This window comes from Rhinatrema bivittatum, chromosome 14 (genome assembly GCF_901001135.1).
Source record: "Rhinatrema bivittatum chromosome 14, aRhiBiv1.1, whole genome shotgun sequence".
Classification (NCBI taxonomy): Eukaryota; Metazoa; Chordata; class Amphibia; order Gymnophiona; family Rhinatrematidae; genus Rhinatrema; species Rhinatrema bivittatum.
Window position 1 is genome coordinate 76,176,202 of NC_042628.1, and position 24,013 is coordinate 76,200,214.

General features: G+C 46.2%; 1 protein-coding gene across 1 annotated transcript in view; it reads left to right on the forward strand.

Annotated features, from left to right (window-relative positions):
- The window catches only part of LOC115076338 (rho GTPase-activating protein 33-like), a 152,590-nt gene that overhangs the window by 78,748 nt on the left and 49,829 nt on the right, over positions 1 to 24,013 (forward strand). Inside the window, 5 exon segments of the mRNA XM_029577646.1 lie at positions 6,769 to 6,913; positions 7,676 to 7,711; positions 7,713 to 7,759; positions 8,269 to 8,376; positions 11,520 to 11,665. Coding sequence (XP_029433506.1) covers positions 6,769 to 6,913; positions 7,676 to 7,711; positions 7,713 to 7,759; positions 8,269 to 8,376; positions 11,520 to 11,665 — 482 coding nt within the window.

Here is a 24,013-nt window from a genome sequence, read left to right on the forward strand (position 1 = left end):
TCCTGGAGGCCAATATTCAAAAAGGCCTCCAACAACTATTTATCCAGATAAAGTTAAGTGGAAAAGTTAACATGGATATTCAACGGGATGTATCCCTGAATAAAGTTAGCCAGATAACTTTGAAACCTAACAAACTATAACTGAATATTACCTGTTAGCTTGAACAGTTACCCGGGTAGATTTAACTGGATAAAAAAACCAACGGTTGCCTACATCAACCGCCAGGGAGGAACCAGGAGCCAGCAGGTGTCGCTGGAGATAGACCCCCTCATGGCATGGGCGGAGGTAAACCTACAAGGGATCTCGGCCTCCCACATCGCAGGGAAAGACAATGTCTCAGCAGACTTCCTCAGCAGGGAAAGCCTGGACTCGGGGGAATGGACACTGTCGCCCACAGCCTTCCAATTGATAGTAAATCGCTGGGGCCTCCCAGCCATGGACCTAAGTGCCCAGGTTCTTCAGCCGCAGATGAGAGCCACACTCCCAAGGGATCGACGTTCTCGTGCAGACCTGGCCAGAGGAAGACTTACTGTACGCCTTTCCACCATGGCCACTACTGGGCAAGATCATCCGCAAGATAGAACACCACAGGGGACTAGTTCTACTAGTGGTCCCGGATTGGCCAAGATGCCCATGGTACGCAGACATGCAAAGACTCCTTGCGGGGAGCCCTCTGTGCCTTCCTCCACACAAGGACCTTCTCCAGCAGGGCCCGATTCTTCACGAAGAACCATCTCGATTCTCTCTTATGGTCTGGTCCTAGAGAGGACTCACCTTGAAGAAGCACAGTTACTCGAAGGCCGTGATTGACCACCCTGCTCCGCACGCATAAGTTCTCAGAATCTCTGGCATACGTACGGGGAGAATATTCGAAGCCTGGTGCGAGGAACGCGGGGATACTCCTGCGGACGGCCAAGATCCCCATGATTCTGGAGTTCCTACAGGACGGTATGAAGAAGGGGTTGTCACTCAACTCCCTCAAGGTGCAAGTAGCAGCCCTCTTCTGCTTCAGAGTCGAAGTGAACGGAATCCGTCTATCAGCTCATCCGGATTTGACCCACTTTCTAAAAGGGATTAAGCAACTTCGGCCACCCCTAAAGTGGCTGGTGCCCCTATGGAACCTCAATCTGGTATTAGACTTCCTAGCGGGGGCTTCCTTCAGACCAACGTGCGGTCTGTAACTACGCCTTTTAACATTGAAGATGGTATTCCTGATGGCAATATGTTCAGCTCGTCGCATCTCCGAACTACATGCACTATCCTGTCGGGAACCCTTCCTTAGGTTCACTCCTGAAACCATGCAGCTGCGCACTGACCCCTCCTTCCTACCGAAAGTGGTTTCTGAATTTCATTTGAACCAAGCCATCTCCCTACCATCCCCGGATGAACATAATGACTCGGAAGACTCGAGCCTTTCTTTGCCATCTAAATATCAGCAGACTCCTGGTGCGATACCTCGAAAGATCAGAACGGATCTCTTGTTCGTTCTCCACAGTAGGAGGAATCGAGGGGAAGCAGCCTCATGGGTGACCATAGCTCGCTGGATCAAGGAAGTAATCAAGGCAGGCCTACATAGAGGCAGGAAAGCCCCGACCACTGCAGGTTAAGGCTCATTCTACTAGGGCCCAGGCAGTATCTTGGGCAGAAACCAAGCTGCTGTCACCCGCCGAGATCTGTCGGGCGGCGACGTGGTCCTCCTTACACACCTTCTCCAGGTTCTACCGCCTGGATGTTCAGGCTCGAGAAGACGCAGCCTTCACAAGGGTAGAACTAAGTGGGCCACGGGCAGCCTCCCGCCCTGTCCAGGAGTAGCTTTTGTTCATCCCACTGGTCCTGAGTCCGTCTGGCTACAAGCTAGGAAATGGAGAAATTACTTACTTGATAATTTCGTTTTCCTTAGTGTAGACAGATGGACTCAGCATCCCACCCATGGGTGCCCCAGAAAAGGAGGGCCTTGGAAAGAGAAACTCGAGACTAAGCAAATATGGTTAAGCCGTTGCCTACCCCTAGTTCAACGCACCCGCAGTTTGTCCAGTGTCGGCATTAATTGGTTGAGTGCACTGGCAATCTCCTGTTTTTGAAATCAGTTCAGTTAAATTTAATCAGTTTTAATCAAGTTATTTAAGCAAATATATATCCACAATGGCTTTTGAAGAGGATACTGAGGAGCTGAGGTCACTACAGGGGTATATCTAGGGTGACGTCAGCTTTGAAATCTGACTCCATCTCCCATCTGCTAGCAGAAGAGCACATAACCCACTGGTCCTGAGTCCATCTGTCTACACTAAGGAAAACGAAATTATCAGGTAAGTAATTTCTCCTTTACTCCAAAAAATGTTTCTTTTTATCTTGATAAGATATTTTTCCTGTTTGTTTTTTATTATTTCATGTAATGTTATGAAATATAATAAAGTGTAAATAAAAAAAGATATGAGCTACTTGCTAACTTCATGGAGTGCCCCCTGGTCCTTCTATTATCTGAGAGAGTAAATAACCAATTTACATTAACTTGTTTAAGTCCTTTCATGATTTTGTAAACTTCTATCATATCACCCCTCAGTCATCTCTTCTCCAAACTGAACAGCCCTAACTTCTTTAGCCTTTCCTCATAGGGCAGCCGTTCCATGTCCCATATCATTTTGGTCGCCCTTCTCTGCACTTTCTCCATTGCAGCTGTATCCTTTTTGAGATGCGGTGACCAGAAATTGCACATAGTATTTAAGGTGCGGTCTCACCATGGAGTGATACAGAGGCATTATGACATCCTCCGTTTTATTTTCCATTTCCTTCCTAATAATTCCTAACATTCTGTTTGCTTTTTTGATTGCCACAGCACACTGGGCCGATGATTTCAATGTATTATCCACTATGATGCTTAGATCTCTTTCCTGGGTGGTAACTCCCAAGATGGAACCTAACATTGTGTAACTACAGCAAGGGTTATTTTTCCCTATATGCATCACCTTGCACTTGTCCACGTTAAATTTCCTCTGCCATTTGGAAGCTCAATCTTCCAGTCTCACAAGGTCCTCCTGCGATTCATCACAGTCCACTTGAGATTTAACTTACTCTGCTTAATTTTGTGTCATCCGCAAATGTGATCACCTTACTCGTCGTGCCTGTGTGGCAGATGCATTGTATGACATGGTCTGAACGTCAGCCAAGAATATGGTGTCCATCGTAGCAGCTTGGAGACTCCACTTGGGTGGCGGATGTGTGTCAAAAACGCAGGTGTGTAATCTCCCCTTTAAAGGGAAGCTGTTGTTCGGAGAAGATCTGGAACTATTGATGAAGCATTTGTGGAAGTCGAAAGGGAACATGGTACCTGAGGACAAGAAGACCATCAAGAAGAGCTTTCCACCATGTTTGTCCTTTCGAGAAAATAAGCAAGTTTTGTTCCAATAGAAATTTTTCCGCCTTGACACAGAAACAAGTTGCTGAAAAGCAGCAGTCCTTTCGTAGCTCTCATAGACCTCCAGAAATATCGGCTAGGGGGGCTGGAGGAAGTAAAACCTCCCAATGAAGGAGGGCCAGTCCACTCTTCCCTGGAAGCCGTTGGAGGTAGGTTAACCCTCTTTTACGAGGAATGGACCAAGATCACGTCCAATCAATGGGTCTTGAAAGCAATAAGAGATGGTTATGCCTTAGAAATTTTCGCACCCAATCAGGGAGGCCTATATGGTATCCCGTTGCGCTTCTTGCGCAAGAGGGTAGCGGTGCGGGACACGTTGCTGAGGCTGCAGCAACTGGAGGCTATCGCTCCGGTTCCTCCAGGGGAGCAGGGAAGTAGGTAGATAGTGAGTTTACTTTGTAGTTCCCAAGGAGGAGGGCACCCTTTTGGCTCAATCTTGATCTGCGGAAGGTCAATGAAGTGCTGCAGGGTACCACGTTTCTGTATGGAGATGCTGCAGACGATGATGGCAGCGGTGTGCAAGGGAGAGTTTCTTGCTTCATTAGCTCTAACGGAGGCGTACCTGCAATATTCCAATAAGGCCAGACCATCAGAAACTTCCATGATTCACGATGCTCAGAGAGCATTTTTCAGTTTTGAGCGCTACCCTTCGGTTTGGTGACCGCACCAAGGTCTTTCACGAAGGTTATGGTGGTGTTGACGGCAGCCCTCAGAAAGGAAGGGATTCTGGTACATCTGTACCTGGACGATTGACTCATTTGAGCGAAGTTGGAGATAGAGTGCCGTCATTCCGTTCGAAAAATTATCAATGGGCACCCGTAAGAAAAAAAAGGATATTCATGGGCACCCGTAAGAAAAAAAAGGATATTCATTGTAACACTGTTTTGTACACATACTGCACACACGGGTCGGAGGAGGGATGTTTATGATTACACTTTATAGTCATATTACCCCGGTTGGGGAGTTATGATCTTGTATATGAAACATTCCTTCCCTTCCTTAAAAAAATTTTTCCACATTGAAGTTTTCATTTTTTTATTCGTTTTCACGAAGATTGAAGAGTTTTTTGAGAGAGTTGTTATAATTAATATGAAGGTTCTAGTTTTGAGGGTTTTGCTTTGTCATTCCGTTCGAGACATCATGGAGCGCTTGAGATCCTTGGGTTGGGTGATAAACCTAGCAAAGAGCCATCTGGAGCCGGCCCAGTCATTGGAATATCTGGGGGTGCGGTTTGTTACTAGTTTAAACAAGGTGTTTCCTTGCCCTTGGAGAGGGTGGTCAGGTTGCAGGCTCAAGTGCTTCATCTGCCGTGACTGCGTAGATGCCATAAACCACTAGTCTGGACTGATCTGGGATATGAACAGGAAACGAAAACTAGTTCTTACCTTATAATTTTCTTTCCTGGAAAACCATAGATCAGTCCAGAACCCTGTCCCTTTATTTTTGCGAAAGATCTTTCCCGCTTCTGGATGTTTATGAAATGAAAATGTTTGCGAATATTGTATATAGGTTAAACTGTTGGGGTTGAAAGTTTGTTCATTACCCTGGAGGTTGGGGGTCCAGATTTTATGGGGTGATCCAACTTTGAATCTCTGCTCGCCCCAGATGGAAATCATTTGAGTTTTTGGGAGCAGACATCTCCGAGGTCAATACTGAGGGACTGCAAGTGGCAGTCTTAATTAAGTAGCAGACCTGAAAACTTTTGATTCTCTGCCTCCATCTGCTTGAAGGGATACAGAACCCCACTTGTCTGGACTGATCTGTAGTAATCGAGGAATGAAAATTATCCGGTAAGAGCCAATTTTCCTTTATTGTCCCGGTTTGAATTGGTGCTCTGTATTGAAGCTTTTGGGTTATTGGGGTCTCCTGTCTGCCTACTCCCTAGTGGTTTTAGGTTGCACAGATTTTATGTTTTTATGTTTTATGTTCCTATTAATCTTTTATATTTTACTATTGTGTTTACTGTTTATTTTATTCATTTTTATGTATAATTGATTTTTGTAAGATGTTGATTATTTGCTGAACACCATTCTGGTCAGCCAGGTACTGGATGAACTGTCCATAAAAGTCTGGAAATAAATAAAATAGATAAAGTCCATGGACTGGAGGAGCACCCAGTTACAAAGCCTCTGGATCAAAGTTCAGTGCAAGATTGACTGCTGCCTTCAAAAAATCTGCATTGCTAACTGCTCTTTTCTTTCACCAACTGCCAAAAAACTTTCCACAGAGTTTTGTCAGTTTCCACTTGTGTATGTTTGTAATATAAAGGTCAATATTCAAAAACGTTTGCCCAGTCAAATTCCGGATTTAGCCAGACAAAGCCTGAGTTTTCAGCTTCCCGGGCTAGTGAAGAGATAACTTTTAGTCAGGTAAGTCATTACTCAGATAAAAAGAGGCGGGAAAGTGCTGTCCTAAGGTTATTCGGGTAATGTGTATTCCACAAGAGGCTTTACCAGTTAAGTCCTGCTGAATATCTCGTCTGAGTATTACTCCTGGGGGAATTCTGCACACAAAACATTCTGCAAACTTTATATTGGTGAAAATAACACAATTTACATGACATTTTAAATGAATACAGAAAAAAGATGCAGGATTTTAAGGTTTCGCGGCATGTCAGGGTCTCCTCTGCTATTCTGCGCAGGGGGGGAATTCAGCACAAATTCTGCGCTTCGCAGCAGCGCAGAATCCCCCCAGGTGTAAAATATAGCCAGGTAACTTTAGCTGGCTAACGTCCCACTCCCCTTCCCGCTCAGTACTGACCCCATCATTTGAAAGCCTTGAATTCTGCTCCTCTCCTCTCCTGGGCATTTCTGCTGTGCGTCAACTGACTGCCTGCGGTTTCTGTATTGCTTTACATAAAGATTGCTTATAAAACAGGCCGATACAGAACGGTGTGCTCGGCCATTTACCACGCAAGGAGCCGTGTGTTTCTGACCCCCGTCTATTACCCTTTATACAGTGAGGGGTAACAGCGCATTGAAGATGCGCGGCCAAGCCCCCCGAAAACTAATAGCGCTCATCACATGCAAATGCACGTTCCGAACCCGTGGCTGTCAGCGGGTTCAGAAACGGACGCCGGTAAAATAGAGCGTCGGTTGTCGGGACCCGCTGACAGCCACCTCCGCTAATAAGGAGGCGCCAGGGACGAACTATTGCCCCTAGCGCCTCCTTATTGGCGCGAGCCCTCATTTGCATACAGAATTGCGCGCCCAGCAAGGAGCGCCGGCTCTCCCACACGTTTTAACAGTATCAGCCCGATCGTCAGCAAACTGCCTTCTTCCACTCCTTAATTCCCCAAGTCTTCTTTTTTAAATGTCTTATTCCACGGTTTACCCTCTTTCTTGTCTCGGCCACAGGCACGAGTTTGACAGTGAAAGGATCCCGGAACTGGCCCGGGACACTTACCTGCAGGACATTCACTGTGTGAGCTCCCTCTGCAAGCTCTACTTCCGCGAGCTGCCCAACCCCCTGCTCACCTACCAGCTCTATGACAAGTTTGCTGTGAGTAAGGCGTCTGGGTGGAGGAACGGGGGAGGCGGGTGGTGTTTGCCCGTTGAATTGCAGAGGTCAGAGGGTAGGATTCATGACTCTGGAGGTGCAGGGAGGGAGGGAGAGCACCGCTGGCCCCGCAGGTGTGCAGGGTGTGGAAGAAGTAAGATGCTGCTGTTCTCCCAGGGGCAGCAGGATGGGAGGCCTCACGGTTGGGCGACATCATCCGATGGAGCCCGGCACAGTAAACGTTTGTCAAAGTTTCTAGGGTCTTCGGCTGGCACACTGAGCACGCCTCGGATGTGGGTGGGGGGTGGGTCTGAGAAGACCCCCGGAGACATTTTTACATATTTTAGAGGGGGGCTGGGTTGAGCTGCATGGCTCTTTAAGGCCCCCCCTCCCCCATGCTTTGGGGTCACCATCACGCTTTGTCGTCACCCCTGCCGCATTGTGTTGTGTCATAGACTTTTACCTCAAGACAAATCAACGTGGCAGCACCGCCACGATATGTTCCTGGGGAGGGGCCAGATATCATGGAACTGTCCCCAACGTTATTGGGCCTCTCCCGCGATAAAAATATAATGGCTTTGTGAACCCAGGCCGTAGGTTGTAAGCTTTCTGGGGAAAAAGAAATACCTGCAGTACCTGAATGTAATCTGCTTAGAAAGTGCCGACAGGCAGAATACAAAATCAAATAAATTACTAAATAGAGGTGGAGGCCACGGTTGGATGTCAAGAAGAGTCCCGGCGCATTCCTCTTGCTTTTCTTTACAGGAGGCCATGTCTGTGCATAGCGAGGAAGATCGGTTGGGTCCGTGTCCATGACGTAATACAGCAACTGCCGCCCCCGCACTACAGGTACAGAGCCCTGCGCTAGGTTCCTGTCATAGTGATCGCCACAAGTGCAAAGTGCTAGCAGATTCCTTAGTAATGGGGATGGCCTCGGCCTACTTCCGTTTGCTTTCATTGTTCTTATCATGGGGGCGTCCGGGGTTCCTGCAGGCCTCCTCCTGTCAGAGCTCTGATGTAGGTGTCTGGATCTCCACAGGTTCTAGGTACTATTTCAGATACCACAGGATAGTTTAGGGATGTTTCGTTTGTTTTCTAATCTATGTAACATTTAATAATGGGCCAGCCCTGAATAGGCCCCAGTACAACAGCCTGACCGACCGTAACAAGCAGGATCCAGAGATACAACAAGAAGCAGGAGAGAGCGGGGCAGTGATGGTGACTGCAAACAGGCTTCAGAGCTATAATAACAGATCTATTGGCGTTCATATTGAGGGGGATATTTGAGCTTGTGCAGGCTCCTGCTGTTTCAGAGCTGAAGCTGTGACCCTGATGCTCCTTGTTGTTGTTTTTTTCAGGACTCTGGAGTTTCTCATGCGGCACTTGGCCCGCCTGGCCACGCACAGCCTGGACACCAGCATGCACGTGAAGAACCTCGCCATCGTGTGGGCACCAAACCTCCTCCGGTGAGAGTGCAGTGAGAGCAGACCCTCCTCAGAATGCAACATTCAATAGCGCCAGTTCCACTAAGAACAATCCATGCTCGCAAAAAAGCAAAACCAGGCTAGATCAGGGGTCACCTTATTGTGGGTTCTCAGCTCCTTCCACAAAGCCTGGAACTGCACGGAAATGCCTTCCCTCTGCTGGTTATATATTTTCTTTTGTAATTGTTTATATTGCTTTACTTCCTGATTATGAGCATAGTCAGAGATTATGTGACTGGGGAGTGTTAGTGCAGCCGCAGCTATGGCTGACGATGCATGCTGAATGACATCATCTTTTCTTATGGTGCTATGTGGCATTACCTCATAATCAAAGTAGAGTCACCTGACATAACAGGTTTTTAGTTTATACACGACACTGTGGCATCGGCCCTGCAGGCACACCATAAATCCACTGGGAGCACCACAGGCCGCCTGCTTCTGCTGGTGGTGGGATCAGGTCCCCCAGCAGCACTATGGGCCTCCTGCTTTTTCTGCCAGCAGTGAGATTGGGTCCACCGTGGCATCGCAGGGCATCCTTCTTTACTGCCGGTGGGATTGGGTCCCCCAGCAACACCATGGGCCTCCTGCTTCTTCTGCTGCTGGTGGACCAATCCCACCGGCGGCACTATGGCCACCATTTCTTCCGCAACCGGTGGGATCGGGTCCACCGGAAGCCACACGGGCCTCTCTCTGCTCCCAACACCGTCTTGTGCAGTTGCACGGTTTGCACCCCCGGTGGTGCCAGGCCTGCCTCTGCCCTACTAGCAGGCAGGTGGGGCACCAACAAGAGTGGGTTTCAGATTAGCTCATTGAAGCTCCAAGATGAGTATAATTTTAAGCTGAGAAAGGAAAGCAAGGGTTTGGATATCCTTGTAGCACTAGGACCGGTAGGGTCCCAAGAAACAAAGCAGAAGCCAATCCAAGATGGCTGATAGCAATGAACAAAAGGAAATAGATCGGTAAAATAGGACTTTATTGAATCTTGTCCTATTTTACCGATCCACTTCCTCGTGTTCGTTGCCATGAGCCAGGACCGGTATCCATTTTCCTGCCAGAAGCCTGGATGTTCCCTAGACTGAGTTCTGAAGGTGCAAGCAGGGGTGCTCCTTCACCCTTTCCCTCCGTCACAGGGTCCTTCCCTAGAAGATCCATTTTCTTTTATAACTTTGATTGTCGAGAGAACCAGGCTGCATAACGAGGCTACTCAGTGTCAGGGTTTACAGTCTCGGTGGTGTGATCCCTGCAAGGTCAGTTTATGGAGGAGACAATATTTCCCTTCCAACAGAGGAAGGTGGGATGAAGGCACCTCTTGCAGGAGCAGTGACTGGATCTGGCTGGCTATAAGGGATTCAGTCACAGGAACCTCCTCACTACTCCTCGGGATGGTAAACTTTCTTCCTGGGAATGAAGAATGCAAGTCCTGTGCTTGACTTGGATTCCTAGTCTCGATGGGATCTGGCCTCCCTTCCTCCCAAGCCTCTTAGGGCGTCTCTGAGCTTTCTTGTGGAAGTCTGTCTCCTGGGTAGCGCTCAGAAATATCCCTCTTCTAATGGTAGGGTTTCACTTATGTCGGAAGCAGACGTTTTGCACTTATAACGTTGAGAAAGTTGGGTGATATAGGCCAGGATAAGGATGGCCATTCTCATGCCTATTGTTTTGTAGGTGAACGTTTTTTTCTTGGATAGCTCTTTGGTGTGGCTTATTAAAAGCACAGGTTTTTTTTTTCTAAGGCATTGTTTTCAAGAGGAACCAAGGAAACGAGCGCTTTATTTATTTAAATTGCGTATGCCACACACATCAGCCAAAGCAACTGAGGCGGTTAACAATGATAAATATACATAATGAACAAAAACAGAAATTAAAAATACGCTTTGGCTCCTGCAGCAAACATGTACAGGTCCGGAGGGTACAGGACTCCTCGTAGGCAGAATCAGGACCTGCCTTTCCAGAGGGTTAGTGGCAGGACAGTGGCCTGGTCTCTAAGCAACTCCCTGAGGGTGCGCAGGCTAGGAAAAGCTCCACCTTGGACACAGAGCTCTGAAAGCCGTTGTTGCTTCCTCCCGCCTGGTCTGAGTGGAGTTTAGGGATGTCCCACTTGTCTGGACTGCTCTAGCTTGGATGACGAGGAAGGTGAAATGTAAACTTACCTGTTAATTTCCCTTCGTTTAGTCCTGCCAAACCAGTCCAGAACCCACCCAAGGCAGCCGCAGCCATCAAGGGCTCTCAGTCTGGCAAGTTCAGAAAACCAGCAGCGAGTACACTCTGAAGGTAGTTGGCCTGATCATTACTTTGGTGTAAGGATTATCTAATCCGTGGGTTAATGACCATGGAGTGAAGTTTCTTGGCTGCATCAGGTTTTGGTTTGTGGTAGTGATTTGGAAACCAAAAACAAACAATTGCCTTCCATTGTTTTAGCTTTGACATCAGACACTGAAGAAAAGCATCAGACCCCCCCATAGGGGGAGTGAAATCAGCATTGAGGTTTTTTTCTTTTTCCTCTGTCTTCATCTGTTGGCAGAATGGACATAACCAACTTGTTTGAACTGGTCTGACAGAACTAAAGGAAATGAACAGATAAGTTTAAATTTCACCTTTACTTGCGCCAGTCAGATAGCAGGTGTACAATTCTACAAACCGATTCAGTAATGTATACAAAATAGCAACGTGCACGCCGACTTCTGAGCCCTGCCCCTCTGTTCCCCCAGTAAAATATGTGGGAGAATATGCGTGTGCGCTTGACATTTATAAAACAGCATCTCTGCTACGTTTGTGTGCAGAACCCCTCTGAAAATTCACTCCTATGTGTGCACATTCCCCTCCTTGACCTCGCATGCCCTTGGCGATGCCACCTTCTGCCCATTGCTTCCCATGCTTTTAGCCAGATTGAGAGAGGGCAATTTCCAGGCAGACGATTTGCATGGGTAAAATGCTTTAAAGCTTGCCCTCCCCGTGACCTCCCAGAAGCCCGTGCCACAAAGCAGCTCAGCCTGGGAGTAGGTTGCGTGGCGGCAGTACACTAATGCTTCATGCGGTCATTCCCGTCCTATGGAGAGCCACAAACAGCTTCCAGGGCGGGCAGTTTTTTCTGCAGGGATTGGGCCTCACGTCCCCTCCCTTTCTCCTAGGTCCATGGAGATTGAGTCAGTGGGGCTGAACGGAGCGGACGCCTTCCGGGAGGTGCGGGTGCAGTCTGTGGTGGTGGAGTTTCTCCTCAGTAACGTGGACATCCTCTTCAGTGACAAGTTCACCTCCATCGGGAAGGACGGCACAGGTAAGGGGCAGGAGGCGTCGGATGCTAAGCCTTCCCTCCTGTTTTGACTCCCTCCTGTTTACTTTTTGACTCCCACCTCTTTCCTCTTGCCCATTCTCTTTGTCTCTGCTTTGTCTCTGCTTCTGTTACGGTCTTCTCTGTGTGCATGCTTCTCCTTCTCCAGTAAAGTATCTCTGTATGTGTTTTTCTGTTTCTCTCGACAGTCTGTCTTTTTTTTTTATCTCGTTCTGTTTTTAAATTCTCATTGCTGCTTCATCCCTGGGCACCAGTATCACTGTCCTTCCCTGACGGTACAGAAATAAAGGTTAACCAATAAAAACCGAAAAAAATGTATACGGTGATACTTTTCTATTGGGCTAATTATGTTTCTTGACCAGCTTTTGAAAGCCACAACTTCCTTCTTCAGGTCAGAATTCAAATGAGCAAACGATGACATTACCAGAAAATAGAAAGCAGTGTGCTTGCAATAAATGAATACAAACGGGACTCCATAGGACAAAGGGAAAGGGCGGAGAGAGGTTTCATGGGTGATCAGAAGGTGGCAAGCAATGTGATAGGTCTCGGAGGCCCTTTTTGATCATCTTGACTTCAAAAGTCTTGCGTTCCTGGCTTGTTTTAAATTTTACTTTGATTATTTTGATCCTAAAGTCATTGAGGCAGTGTCTGGTTCCAAAAGGTGCTCCCCCATGGAGGTGTCGGCCTGATCTTCTTTCATCTTGTGCCGTTGTAAATCAAATCTTGCCTTTATTGCTTGGCCTGTCTCACCGATGTAGCCTGCTCTTTCACATTTTCTGCTTTAAATAAGACGAGGAGCCATGAGTTTGCTCCATTCCCCTGCAATATGCCACATATCACAGGACCCCCATAATCATCCGCAAGGGAAAACCATTCAACCTAAGCAGATCCTACTCCTGCTGTGAAACTGTGAAAGAGCAGACTGCATGGGTGAGACAAGCCAGACATTAAAGACAAGCCACACTGACACAAGATCAAACATCTCAGAGAAGATCAGGGCATCACCTCCATGGGGGAGCATTTCTCAGAATCAGACACAGCATCAGTGATCAAGATAATCAAAATAAAATGTAAAACAATCCAGGAATGCAAGACTTTTGAAGTCAAAATGATTGGACACTTAGTGACGGACAAAGAAAGGACTCAGTAACCACCTATAATATTGCCTATCACCTTCTGATCAGCCCTCAGACCTCCCTTACCCCTTACCATTCCCCCTATCACCGGAATGCCCTCTGTGACTCACTTATTGCAATCTCACTACTTTATTGAAAAGAACAAGCGTCATAAACAGACAAAAACACTTAAGGTAAGACAAGAAAACACAACATAAACAGATGTATACATTCTTTTTTATTTCCCCTTCCCCCTCTTTCTACGGAGAAGTACCCACATTAACAGTCCCCCCAAAACACTCCTGCCCCTCATCCCCCCATTTCTGATCTTAGATGTCCCAACGGGCTGAGGATTTTGTGTAATTAAGAATCCCACTCCATGCCTTAGGGGCAGGCTGCTGCAGGGAGGGCTCCCATAGCTCCAAGAATTTACATAAAAAAATCTCTCCCAATCTCCATATTTCCCAGTACTGCTGCATAGTGAAGCTTATCTCGCCAGTGCCAAAAAGAATGGAGTATTAGTCGGTTTCCAAAACTGGAGAATCGTTTTTTTTAACCCAACAGAAAACCCTTCCTGATGAAAAGTCTGAGGTCTTTAGTTTTAATATCTGAGAGAGAGATCCATCAAAAAGTACTTTGTTTACCTGCAAAAGAATTATTTGACCGATCGACTCACTCAGGTAACCCAAGAGATGCCCCCAAACGCAGCCTGTCTCCGGACAAGTCCAAAACATTATTTTTATTTATTTAGGTGTTTTATATACCGTCGTTCCAAAAGAAGATCACAACAACATGTGCCCAAAAGATTCCCGGGCCATTTGATGCACCTATCTGAAGCAGCAATATGTTGGCAGAAAGGAACTTATATTTGGTTTCTTTCAAGACCATCTTTGCAGACAACTGCCTGTTCCTCTGCATTTAGGCAGGCCAGTCCACACAAGTGGGTTATGCATGCCAACCAGCAGATAGAGATGCAGATCAACTGACTCCCTGAGGCCATGCTCATACAGCTCTGCACTGACATCGGCCAGCCGGTATTCTCTGTCTCCAGTAGATGGTGGTCATGCTTCCCAGGTTGGAAGCTAGGATGTGGCTAGGCCGGATGAACAGTTCAGCATATCCCTTGGCTGTTTTTAATCTGCAAAGATGTAACATTTTGCAGAAAGAAGAGTTGCTCCTGAGGTGATAGACCTGTGCTCTCTCCCTCAATGGAGCAAGTGGAATCAAGGGGCTTCCAGGGAGTTCTGACTCCTTTGGATCTTCTACGTTTCTTTTCCCCTTCTTCTACACCTGTCCCCTCCACACTTTCTTTACTGCTCCTGCTCTCTCCTTGGCTTTGGGTTGCCTTTGTGCGATAGTTTAAAAAAATGGAGAGCCATTGTTTAGATGTGTGAGGGATGTTACACCTGGCCTAAGCCGGGTAGAATCGGGGTGATTTGAGGGAACGTGCATGTCTGCAGATGGGGAACGCCTGGGGTAGGTTCAGGGAGCAGCTCCTGAGGGGGGACTTTCTTTCTGGTGTCCAGCGATATTCGGCAGAATGAGGCTCCCTGGGTTCCTCTAGCATACGTGTGACAGTGGGGTCAGTCTCACAGCGGTTTCCGCCACAAGGACAGAAGCCTGGTAAGAACAGCGGCCATCTTAAGAGTTAGATTCTAGTGTCCTGAGGAATTGCCATCAAACAGGCAGGGAAGCCATTCTGTCAGGCAGGTCTAGTGTTGCCTGCTCGCCAACTTCCACAAACTGCACAGCAGCCATGTGCAATTGCGGCAGGTAATGGTTCTTGCCTTCCGTTGTGAGTTGAGCTGCACTCCTAATTGAGAGCTGTGCTGGACCTGCCCTTTTTTCAGTTTAGTAGCTACCCCTCTCTACCTCCCTGCTATAGACGGTGATGTTTATAGCCTGAAAGAAGGATCACCCCCTTTTTATCTTCTCAAATCCTTATTAGGACAAAATGGACTTGGGAGTATGTTTTGTCAGGAGATAGTGCTCCGAGATGAGGTTGGGTCGTTGTGCTTCCCGCCGGTGATTTGAATGGATGGGAATGGCAGCCATGTTTGTATGTGGGAGAGTGCGAGGCCTCCTGTATCTGACCCCCGGATGCGGTTCGACCTGGGTGATATGCAGTCAGGCTTCCCATTTTTAGAATGGCATTGGCATTGATTATATATCTCGAGCAAGGCTGTGGTACTGTCTGTGGTCCGGAAACTGCTCAGTTGTTTGTTTGGTCCGGAGGTGTGAGCAGAGAGCCCTGATGGGTATTATCCCTTACAAGACGTTTCCTCAAAATTTTAGTGCTGGTATGAGAGCTGCTCCAGAGAGGTGAGATGCTGGCTGCATGTCCTCTGGAAGACGATAGTTTCCATGGTAGGCTGCCCTTCCTGGGAAACCGAGGCTGAGACTAGTTTACATGAGGATTATTCCATGGCAGTGGGGAGCACTGTGTTGCGAGCTCGAAGATTTTCTCTGTCGTTGGTGAACGTGCATGTCTGGTGGACCTTTGTGCATTGGTCTGGAGCGGCAGTGTGTCCCCATCGGAACAGCGATTCCCTTGATTCTGGAATTTCTGCAGGAAGGTTGGTGTAAGTGGTTGGCCCTTAGTATGCTAAAGGTGCAGGTGGGCAGCTTGGTCTGTTACAGGAGTTGAGTTCAAGGAAGACGTCTCTCTTCACATACGAATGTGTCCAGATTTCTGAGGGGTATTAAGCATATTCAACCACCACTATGAATACCTGTACTGCTTTGGGACCTAAGAAATTGCCATACTGGGCCAGACCAAGCCCAGTATCCTGCTTCCAACAGTGGCCAATCCAGGCCATAAGAACCTGGCAAGTACCCAAAAACTAAGTCTATTCCATGCTACTGATGCCAGTAATAGCAGTGGCTATTCCCTAAGTCAACCTTTTTGGCAGGTTCTATATTATGTCCTCTTCAGCAGCCCCTTTTGTGTTTAACCATGAACACTCTCTTCTTGGTTACTATATGTTCAGTGTGGTGGATGTTGGAATTGCAAGCTCTCGCTTATCGAGAGCCCTTTCTGGTGATTATGCCAATCGGTGCAAATTCTTCTTGCCCCAAGTAGTGTTGGATTTTCATTTGAATCAGTCTGTGGCATCCCCATGTTGCCTGTGTATAGTGTTGAGAGCAGTGGATATGAGGATGAATGTCACTGGTTGCGTTTTTTGGATGGGAGAAGACATCTGTTGCATTATCTTAAGGTTACTGAGACTGTCTGGAAACTGGATCATCTCTTTGTGTTTCACAGGGGAATAAAGAAGAGAGAAACAGCTTCTCGTGCCACAGTAGCATGTTGGGATAAGGATGCGGACAAACTGCTGCCCAGACAGATTAGGGCTCATTCAACCAGAGCACAGGCGGTGTCTTGGGCGAATTTACAACTGCTATCTCCGTCGGAGATCTGTAGTGCGGCAACGTGATCTTCGTTGCATACCTTCTCCAGGCATTATTGTTTGGATGTTGGTGTTCAGGAGGATGCGTCTTTTGCCAGAGCGGCGTTGCAGGGAGTGTAGGCAGCTTCCCATCTAACAAGGAGGTTCCCTTGGTACCTCCCACTTGTGTGGACTGACCTGCCTGAATGCAGAGAAGGTGAAATTATTCCTTACCTCTAGGACAGGCAGGCCATTCCCACACTTCCACCCTGGGCTGCCTGTACTGTACTGTACTGTGCTCTACTGTATTTTCTTTGTCCTTCTCAGGGACACTGTCAGAGGCAGAAATCTAAGACCATGCCTTCTTTACCTGTTATGGTTATAGCATTTCCTTTTCTTCAAAGTCTAGTGCTTTTTTCTCGCTGGAAGTAAATAAAAAAAAAAAGAAAAGAGGAAATGGTTGGGGGAGGACATGTATAGTGTTGCAGTTCAAGTGCAAGAGTTATTCAGTTGTCTACAGTTGTCTTTTTCAGGAATATTGGCAGGCTGATGTCAGTCTGTGCTATATTTATTTATTTATTTATTTGGAGGTTTTATATACTGTCATTCCAAGTGAGAATCACTAGATCACAACGGTTTACAGCGTGAACATTCACAATTATAAGTGACCAGACAAAGGGAAAAAACACATCTTGACTGCTAATTGAGGCAGGGTTCACAGGTAATAAATGTAGGAGATGGTAAAGTCTCTTTATACAATTTGATTCATAACTATAATTTTCATGAGAATCATTCTGTTGGAGTTTATTATTTAGATATTATGGATTTGAGAAATCGGACAGTTATTTTATTATGAGATTATGTAATGAGACAGTTTAAGTTATGTTATATGCGTTTTGGAAGAGCCATGTTTTCGGGTCGTGTTTGAATTTCTTTTTGTCTGTCTTCGGGCATAGAATCCCATAGTTCAGGACCCGCTGTAGACAGCACTCTTTCTCTTGTTTGTGACAGGTGAGAGGTTTGTAATGTTGGGATTGAGTGGAGACCTTTATTTTGTGATCTCAGAGTTCATTGAGGTTTGTGCTGTTTAAGTGACACCCCAAGCAGATTTAGGTTATGGTATTTATCCCAGGTTTCTGAAGGAACTCAAAAATGAAATTTCAAATCTATTAGTTAAAATTTGTAACCTATCATTAAAATCATCCATTGTACCTGATGACTGGAGGGTGGCTAATGTAACCCCAATATTTAAAAAGGGCTCCAGGGGTGATCCGGGTAACTATAGACCAGTGAGCCTGACTTCAGTGCTGGGAAAATGAGTGGAAACTGTTATAAAGATCAAAATCATAGAGCATATAGAAAGACATGATTTAATGTGACACAGTCGACATGGATTTACCCAAGGGAAGTCTTGCCTGACAAATCTGCTTCTATTTTTTTGAAGGAGTTAATAAACATGTGGATAAAGGTGAACCGGTAGATGTAGTGTATTTGGATTTTCAGAAGGCGTTTGACAAAGTCCCTCATGAGAGGCTTCTAAGAAAACTAAAAAGTCATGGGATAGGTGGCAATGTCCTTTCATGGATTACAAACTGGTTAAAAGACAGGAAACAGAGAGTAGGATTAAATGGTCAATTTTCTCAGTGGAAAAGGGTAAACAGTGGAGTGCCTCAGGGATCTGTACTTGGACTGGTGCTTTTCAATATCATATTTGCAGATGAATCAAAATTATTCAGAGTAGTTAAATCACAAGCAGATTGTGATACATTACAGGAGGACCTTGCGAGACTGGAAGATTGGGCATCCAAATGGCAGATGAAATTTAATGTGGATAAGTGCAAGGAGTTGTATATTGGGAAAAATAACCCATTCTGTAGTTACACGATGTTAGGTTCCATATTAAGAGTTACCACCCATGAAAAAGATCTAGGCATCATAGTGGATAATACATTGAAATTGTCGGCTCAATGTGCTGTGACATTCAAAAAGCAAACAGAATATTAGGACTTATTAGGAAGGGAATGGTGAAAAAAACAGAAAATGTCATAATGCCTCTGTATCGCTCCATGGTGAGACCGCACCTTGAATACTGTGTACAATTCTGGTCGCCGCATCTCAAAAAAGATATAATTGCGATGGAGAAGGTACAGAGAAGGGCTACCAAAATGATAAGGGGAATGGAACAGCTCCCCTATGAGGAAAGACTAAAGAGGTTAGGACTTTTTAGCTTGGAGAAGAGATGGCTGAGGGTGGGATATGATAGAGGTGTTTAAAATCATGAGAGGTCTAGAACGGGTAGATGTGAATCAGTTATTTACTCTTTTGGATAATAGAAAGACTAGGGAGCACTCCATGAAGTTAGCATGGGGCACATTTAAGACTAATCGGAGAAAGTTCTTTTTTACTCAACGCACAATTAAACTCTGGAATTTGTTGCCAGAGAATGTGTTTAGTGCAGTTAGTATAGCTGTGTTTAAAAAAGGATTGGATAAGTTCTTGGAGGAGAAGTCCATTACCTGCTATTAATCAAGTTTACTTAGGGAATAGTCACTGCTAATTACAGGCATCAGTAGCTTGGGATCTACTTAGTGTTTGGGTACTTGCCAGGTATTTGTAGCTTGGATTGGCCACTGTTGGAAACAGGATGCTGGGCTTGATGGTCCCTTGGTTTGACCCAGTGTGGCAATTTCTTATATTCTTATGTTCTTAATTTAATTTTGCCTTGTTTATATAATTTTTATTGTTTAAATATTATTACTGTGTATGTGAGCCTGCAACCCACCGCAGATTTATTGATAGGTACAGGATATAAATAATTTTAAAGAAATAAAAAGAAATAACTCAAATGCAATATAACAAGAAGTTCCATAAAGCTAATCTCTAAGTAACCTCAACAAAGCAGCCGTATTATACCTCCAAAAATCAGGCAGACCAATCACCCCCTCATTTTTCAGTGTTTTCAGCCCATTCCACAAAAAATGAAGTAACCTGTGCTTAATACCCCATGTCAAAAGCCGAAACAGAAGTAGTTGTAACATATATAACCATTTTGGAAATAAGACTATTTTGTACAAGCTTACCTTTCTTGTAAGAGAAAGCATGAAATCACACTATTTTTATGTTTGTTTGTTTGTTTAATTATTTTAAATCTTTTCCATACCTTCGTTAAGTTATATACTATCACAACGGTTTACAGAAAGGCACATAAAGTAATGTTGGGAATTGTATAGGATAATACGTTCTATAAACAGTGCCATTAAGGTCTGGTTACAAGTATAATTCTTATGGACTGTATATTTTCGCTTATGTTAGAAGTGAAATAAAATAACAAAATACGCACATTTCCTGGTAATGTCATCTTTTACACATTTTTATTGTGACCTGAGGAAGAAAGTGTTAACTCTCAAAAGCAAATCAAGCAATGTATTAAGTTAGTCCAATAAAAAGCATTCAGGCATTCAGGCAGGCCAATCCCCACCAGTGGGTTATGCACCTCTACCAGCAGTTGGAAATGGAGTAAAAGTTGATGTCATGGACTTATAGCCCTGCCCTGACAGCCCACCAGTATTCTCCGTCTCCAGCAGATGTTGAACATGCATTTCCTTACCGGGGATTGCTTGTAAAAAAAAAAAAAAAAAAAGCAAAGAACCGAAGAACAAAGACACTTTCTGGTGAAGACGACTGGATTGCGCCGCTTGCCTCCTGAAGTGATACTGTGGTGTCCCTCCCTCAGTTGAGTACCTGGAGTCCAGGAGCCTTTTTTCAGATGTGGACTTAAACAAAAGAGACAAGCAGCGGTTGCAGGCTGAGAGAGACTCGGCGGTGAAGGTTTTTGTCCTCTTCCCCTGCAGCCAGAGACCCATTCCTGCTTTCAGCCAAGGACGGCTGACAGGTTAAAAACATAAAAAAGCGATAAAACTGAAGTTGATTTGGTAGTGAGGCTCTCCTTCCCTCTTTCGTCTTACTGGGTTTTTCTCCTCAGCGTTGGTGTTCGGCGTCTTCTCGCTCATGTCTCTGGGGAGTTCAGTGAGGTGTGGAGGCAGCAAAGGCTTGATGGGTTGAGCAGTCTTTTGCTTAGGCCCTATTCTACAGGTTTAGTGTCTCAACCACGTGGTAAGATTTTTCGTGCATTTTATTGTGTGTGACATCGGCACACTCGTGCACGCCTACTTGTGGGCCTAGCTCTGCGACTCCTGTTTGTGCACGTGCTTGTGCAGCCTTGTGGTGTGCCCTTGGACGTGTTACTGAGCGCGTATTGTGTGCACATTGCTGAGCGGGTTTTATGCATGGATTGTGCGCATAGTACGAGCGTGCATGCAGCTGCCCTAGTAGCTAAATGCATGTCTCTGCGCACATCTTCTCCGCATAGCTGAGTGTCTTCTTGAGCGCAAATCAGACTGCAGCGTTCAGCAGCTGGAAACATGACGCCAGGGTCAAAGAAGTTCATGAGCTTGGCAATTGCGCTCTTTACCTTATAAAAGCAATACAGCTGGAGTATTTTACAAGCATGTATCACCGCTGCCTGGATGCTTGAGGTTCTTTGCCTTCTACTGCTGTGCCAATGCTGGTCCATCTCCTCAGTCTTAGGGGTGTGGGTTTGGAGGTGACCCTACAAGGGTGCCCCCTTCTTAGTTGATCCATAGGCAGAGATGTTTTCAGGACAGGCTAGCTCAGTGATGTCAGGTTTCAGCCTATAGGTGTGGTATGGACCCATTCTCTTTTTCCTAGGTGGAATTTTTGCAGTGACCTTCGCCCTTTCTGCAAGGGCGGCCTTCCAAGATGGTAATGCCTCCTAGTTCAGGATTGCATGCTTTGGGTCCCCACTTGTCTGCCACCATGTGTAAATGCTGTGGTACAGAACTTCCTGATAATCTTTGAGTGTCTGCGCATCTAGATGACACTGATGATGATATGGTTTGCTCCCGTCTTGAGAAAAGGGAAATTCACCAGATTTAGAGCCACGTGGCAGTCTTCCGACTGTGAAGAAACTTGAGGTGGCTGGCAGAGATTCTACGGGTACGTAGATGAAGGACCACTTGTTGGTCACCCTACGTGAAGCATCATGTTTCTTTCCCCTCCTGGCTGCGATCCCAGAGCGTGGAAGAGGAAGCTGTGGTATGTCAAGAGTTGATTGGTCTTGAATGGAATGCACCAGGGCCAGCTTTAAAGAAGCGCGCGCCTTGGTGGGTTTATATCCTTTGGATTCACAGGCAGGACAACAGTTGCGATTCCTGAAGATGGATGCGCTAGTGTGTTCTTTTATGAAATGTCCCACCGTTCAGGTGGAAGGAGGGGCAGTTCTAATGGTGGCTCAGGATAGGAGGATTACAGCTATCCTTTAACGAGGCCATGGCTTTGACCTGGCAATTTGCATCTTGTGGTAGATTGCCTCTTGTGGTTTCCTGGTTGCTAGAGCTGATCGCCATCTCTCTCAGGAGCCTGAGGGAGCCGGGCTGGATATTAGAATGATAATGGAACCGAGAGCCGCATTCTGAACTTGTGGTCTGTGACCTTGTCTGTGCTGCCATCCATGGTATTGCTTCAGTGAGATTGGTTTGGTGGCTGCATTGGCTGCAAAATTGGTCGACAGACACTATTTCTTAGTCCAGTTTCACAAGATTACCCTTTAAGGGTTCTTTTTATTTGGCAGTCAGGTGGCGAAGATGGCAAAAGATGGGGAGAAACTCAGGTCCTTCATTTGCCGTAGAATAAGAAACTAGCTTCACGTCCCTTTCAGGCACTTGGCTGCTCTCGACATTACATGCGATTTCGTCTTTCTTGGGGGGGGGGGGGTATCTTCTCGCAGACCAACTTCCTTCGGGTGGACTCCATATTTTCCCCCCCAGGATGTCTTGGAAGAATGCTGGCTCCGGGAGTGGAACCTCTCAATCTTCTCAATGAAAGTTTGCGGACTTCCCTGCTAAGGCTGGAGATGGGTGGTCGCCTATCTCATTTTTCTCATGGGGTGGGTCCAGATCACTTCAGGCCCATGGGTCCTGAAAGTAATTTGGAATGGCTTTGCTCTACAATTTCTTTGCTCTCCTCTGGCTGTCTAATTTCTCGTGTAACTCTCCTAAGAGGAGGATGGCAGTGGAGTCTACCTTACGGAGTCAGTTGACTTGAAGGCTGTAATTCCAGTTTCTGAAACACAAGCCAGTATGGGCCATTATAAAATGAGGGATCTTTTTAACCCATACTGGATTTCTAAGGAGTCCACTGACTTTGTTGGGCAGCTCATTTCCGAATGAAGACTGTACACTCCGCAATAACGGCAGTGCCATCATATGTCCCTGACTCTGAAGGAGACATATTGGCATCCTAGTTCGCCCATATCTGAACGACTCGTTGCTTCATGCCCAGAGCATGGAAGAGAGTCACCTGATTTTTCGCAAGCTGATCGCCTTATTGCAAGAGCTAGAGCGGGTATTGAGCCTGGCCGAGAACAGCTACAGCTGACTCTGCCGCTGGAGTATCTCAGTGTTCATTTCGATATGAAATGAAACAGGGCAGAGTGTTTCAGGAGATTCTGTTGCAGCAAGACTCCATCCTACCCATCGATTTGGGTCAATTTTATCATACAGTTGTCTCTTGAGTGTGCTCAGTTACTGAAGCTTGGTTTATTCTACTGGCAATGGTTTCCTCCTTGCTTTGGTCAGGAAAAGTTTTCTACATCGCTGCTTATTTTAGCATTTGTAGAATTTTTGAGATCTGCTGTGAGAAGTGAGGTTTTCAGCCTCTTGAAGTGGAGATTCCATTAATTTTGGAATTTTTAGAGGATGAATTGCATAATGCTTTGACTCTGAATACCTTATTGGTTCAAGTGGCAGTTCTGCCTTGTAATGGCAGTGAGTCTTTGGTGGGTCCTTGTTAGTCCATCCAGATGTGGCCCAGAACTTGCAGGGAGTTAGGCATCTTCGTTCTCCCTTGTGTCTGTCGATCTCTCAGTGGGATCTTAATCTGGGCCTGCATGTCATGGCGGGTCCGACGTTTTGGCCACTGAGTGGCCTCTACGTGCGATTGCTTACTTTGCAAACTGTCTTTTTCAAACTGACAATCTGTTCTGCACGTTGGGTTTTCCGAGCTTCAGGTTTCTTCTTCTAGCCATGAGCCTTTTCTGTGCAGACTCCCGGGATGGTACAGCTTCAGACTTTGCCTTCTTTAATCAAAAGTAGTCTAGGAGTCAAATAACATTACTTAGAGGGTACTAAATCTGGCCGGAAGTGTGTTGCCTGCTTATGTTTCATGGTGGCAGTAACCAGGTGAGCCAGTGGCATGGGCAACTGTAGCCCGTTGGATTGAGGAACTTGTCTTGCCATCTATGTGGAGGCCAAGATTCCCTTGCCAAATCAGACTAAACCGCATTCCATGAGAGCTCAGGCAGTAGCATGGGTGTCAATTGATTGTTGTCTCCTTTTGAGACTCTCCAAGTGGCAACATGGTCATCTGTCCTCACCTTGTCCTCACATTACCACTTAGTTATTCGGGATTGGAGGATGCCACATTCGCGTGGGCAGTGTTGTCTGGACCATGGGTAGCCTCCCACCCTGTTCGGGAGTAGCCTTGGTACATCCCACCGGTGGGGATTGGCCTGCTTGAATGCCGAGGAAGGAGAAATTACTACTTACGTGATAATTTGCTTTCCTCTAATGAGGGCAGGCCAATCCCTGACCTGCTCTCGACTGCTGGCTTTTACCTTTGGTTCGCCCTTTTGTTGTGAACATTGCAGACTGTTCCTGCTATTCGTTTGAAGGCTGGTAAGGGTCTTAACCAGACCATCAGTTTAGTGAATGGGTTCATTCTTTTGTCTGCACTCAGTGTTCTCTATTGAT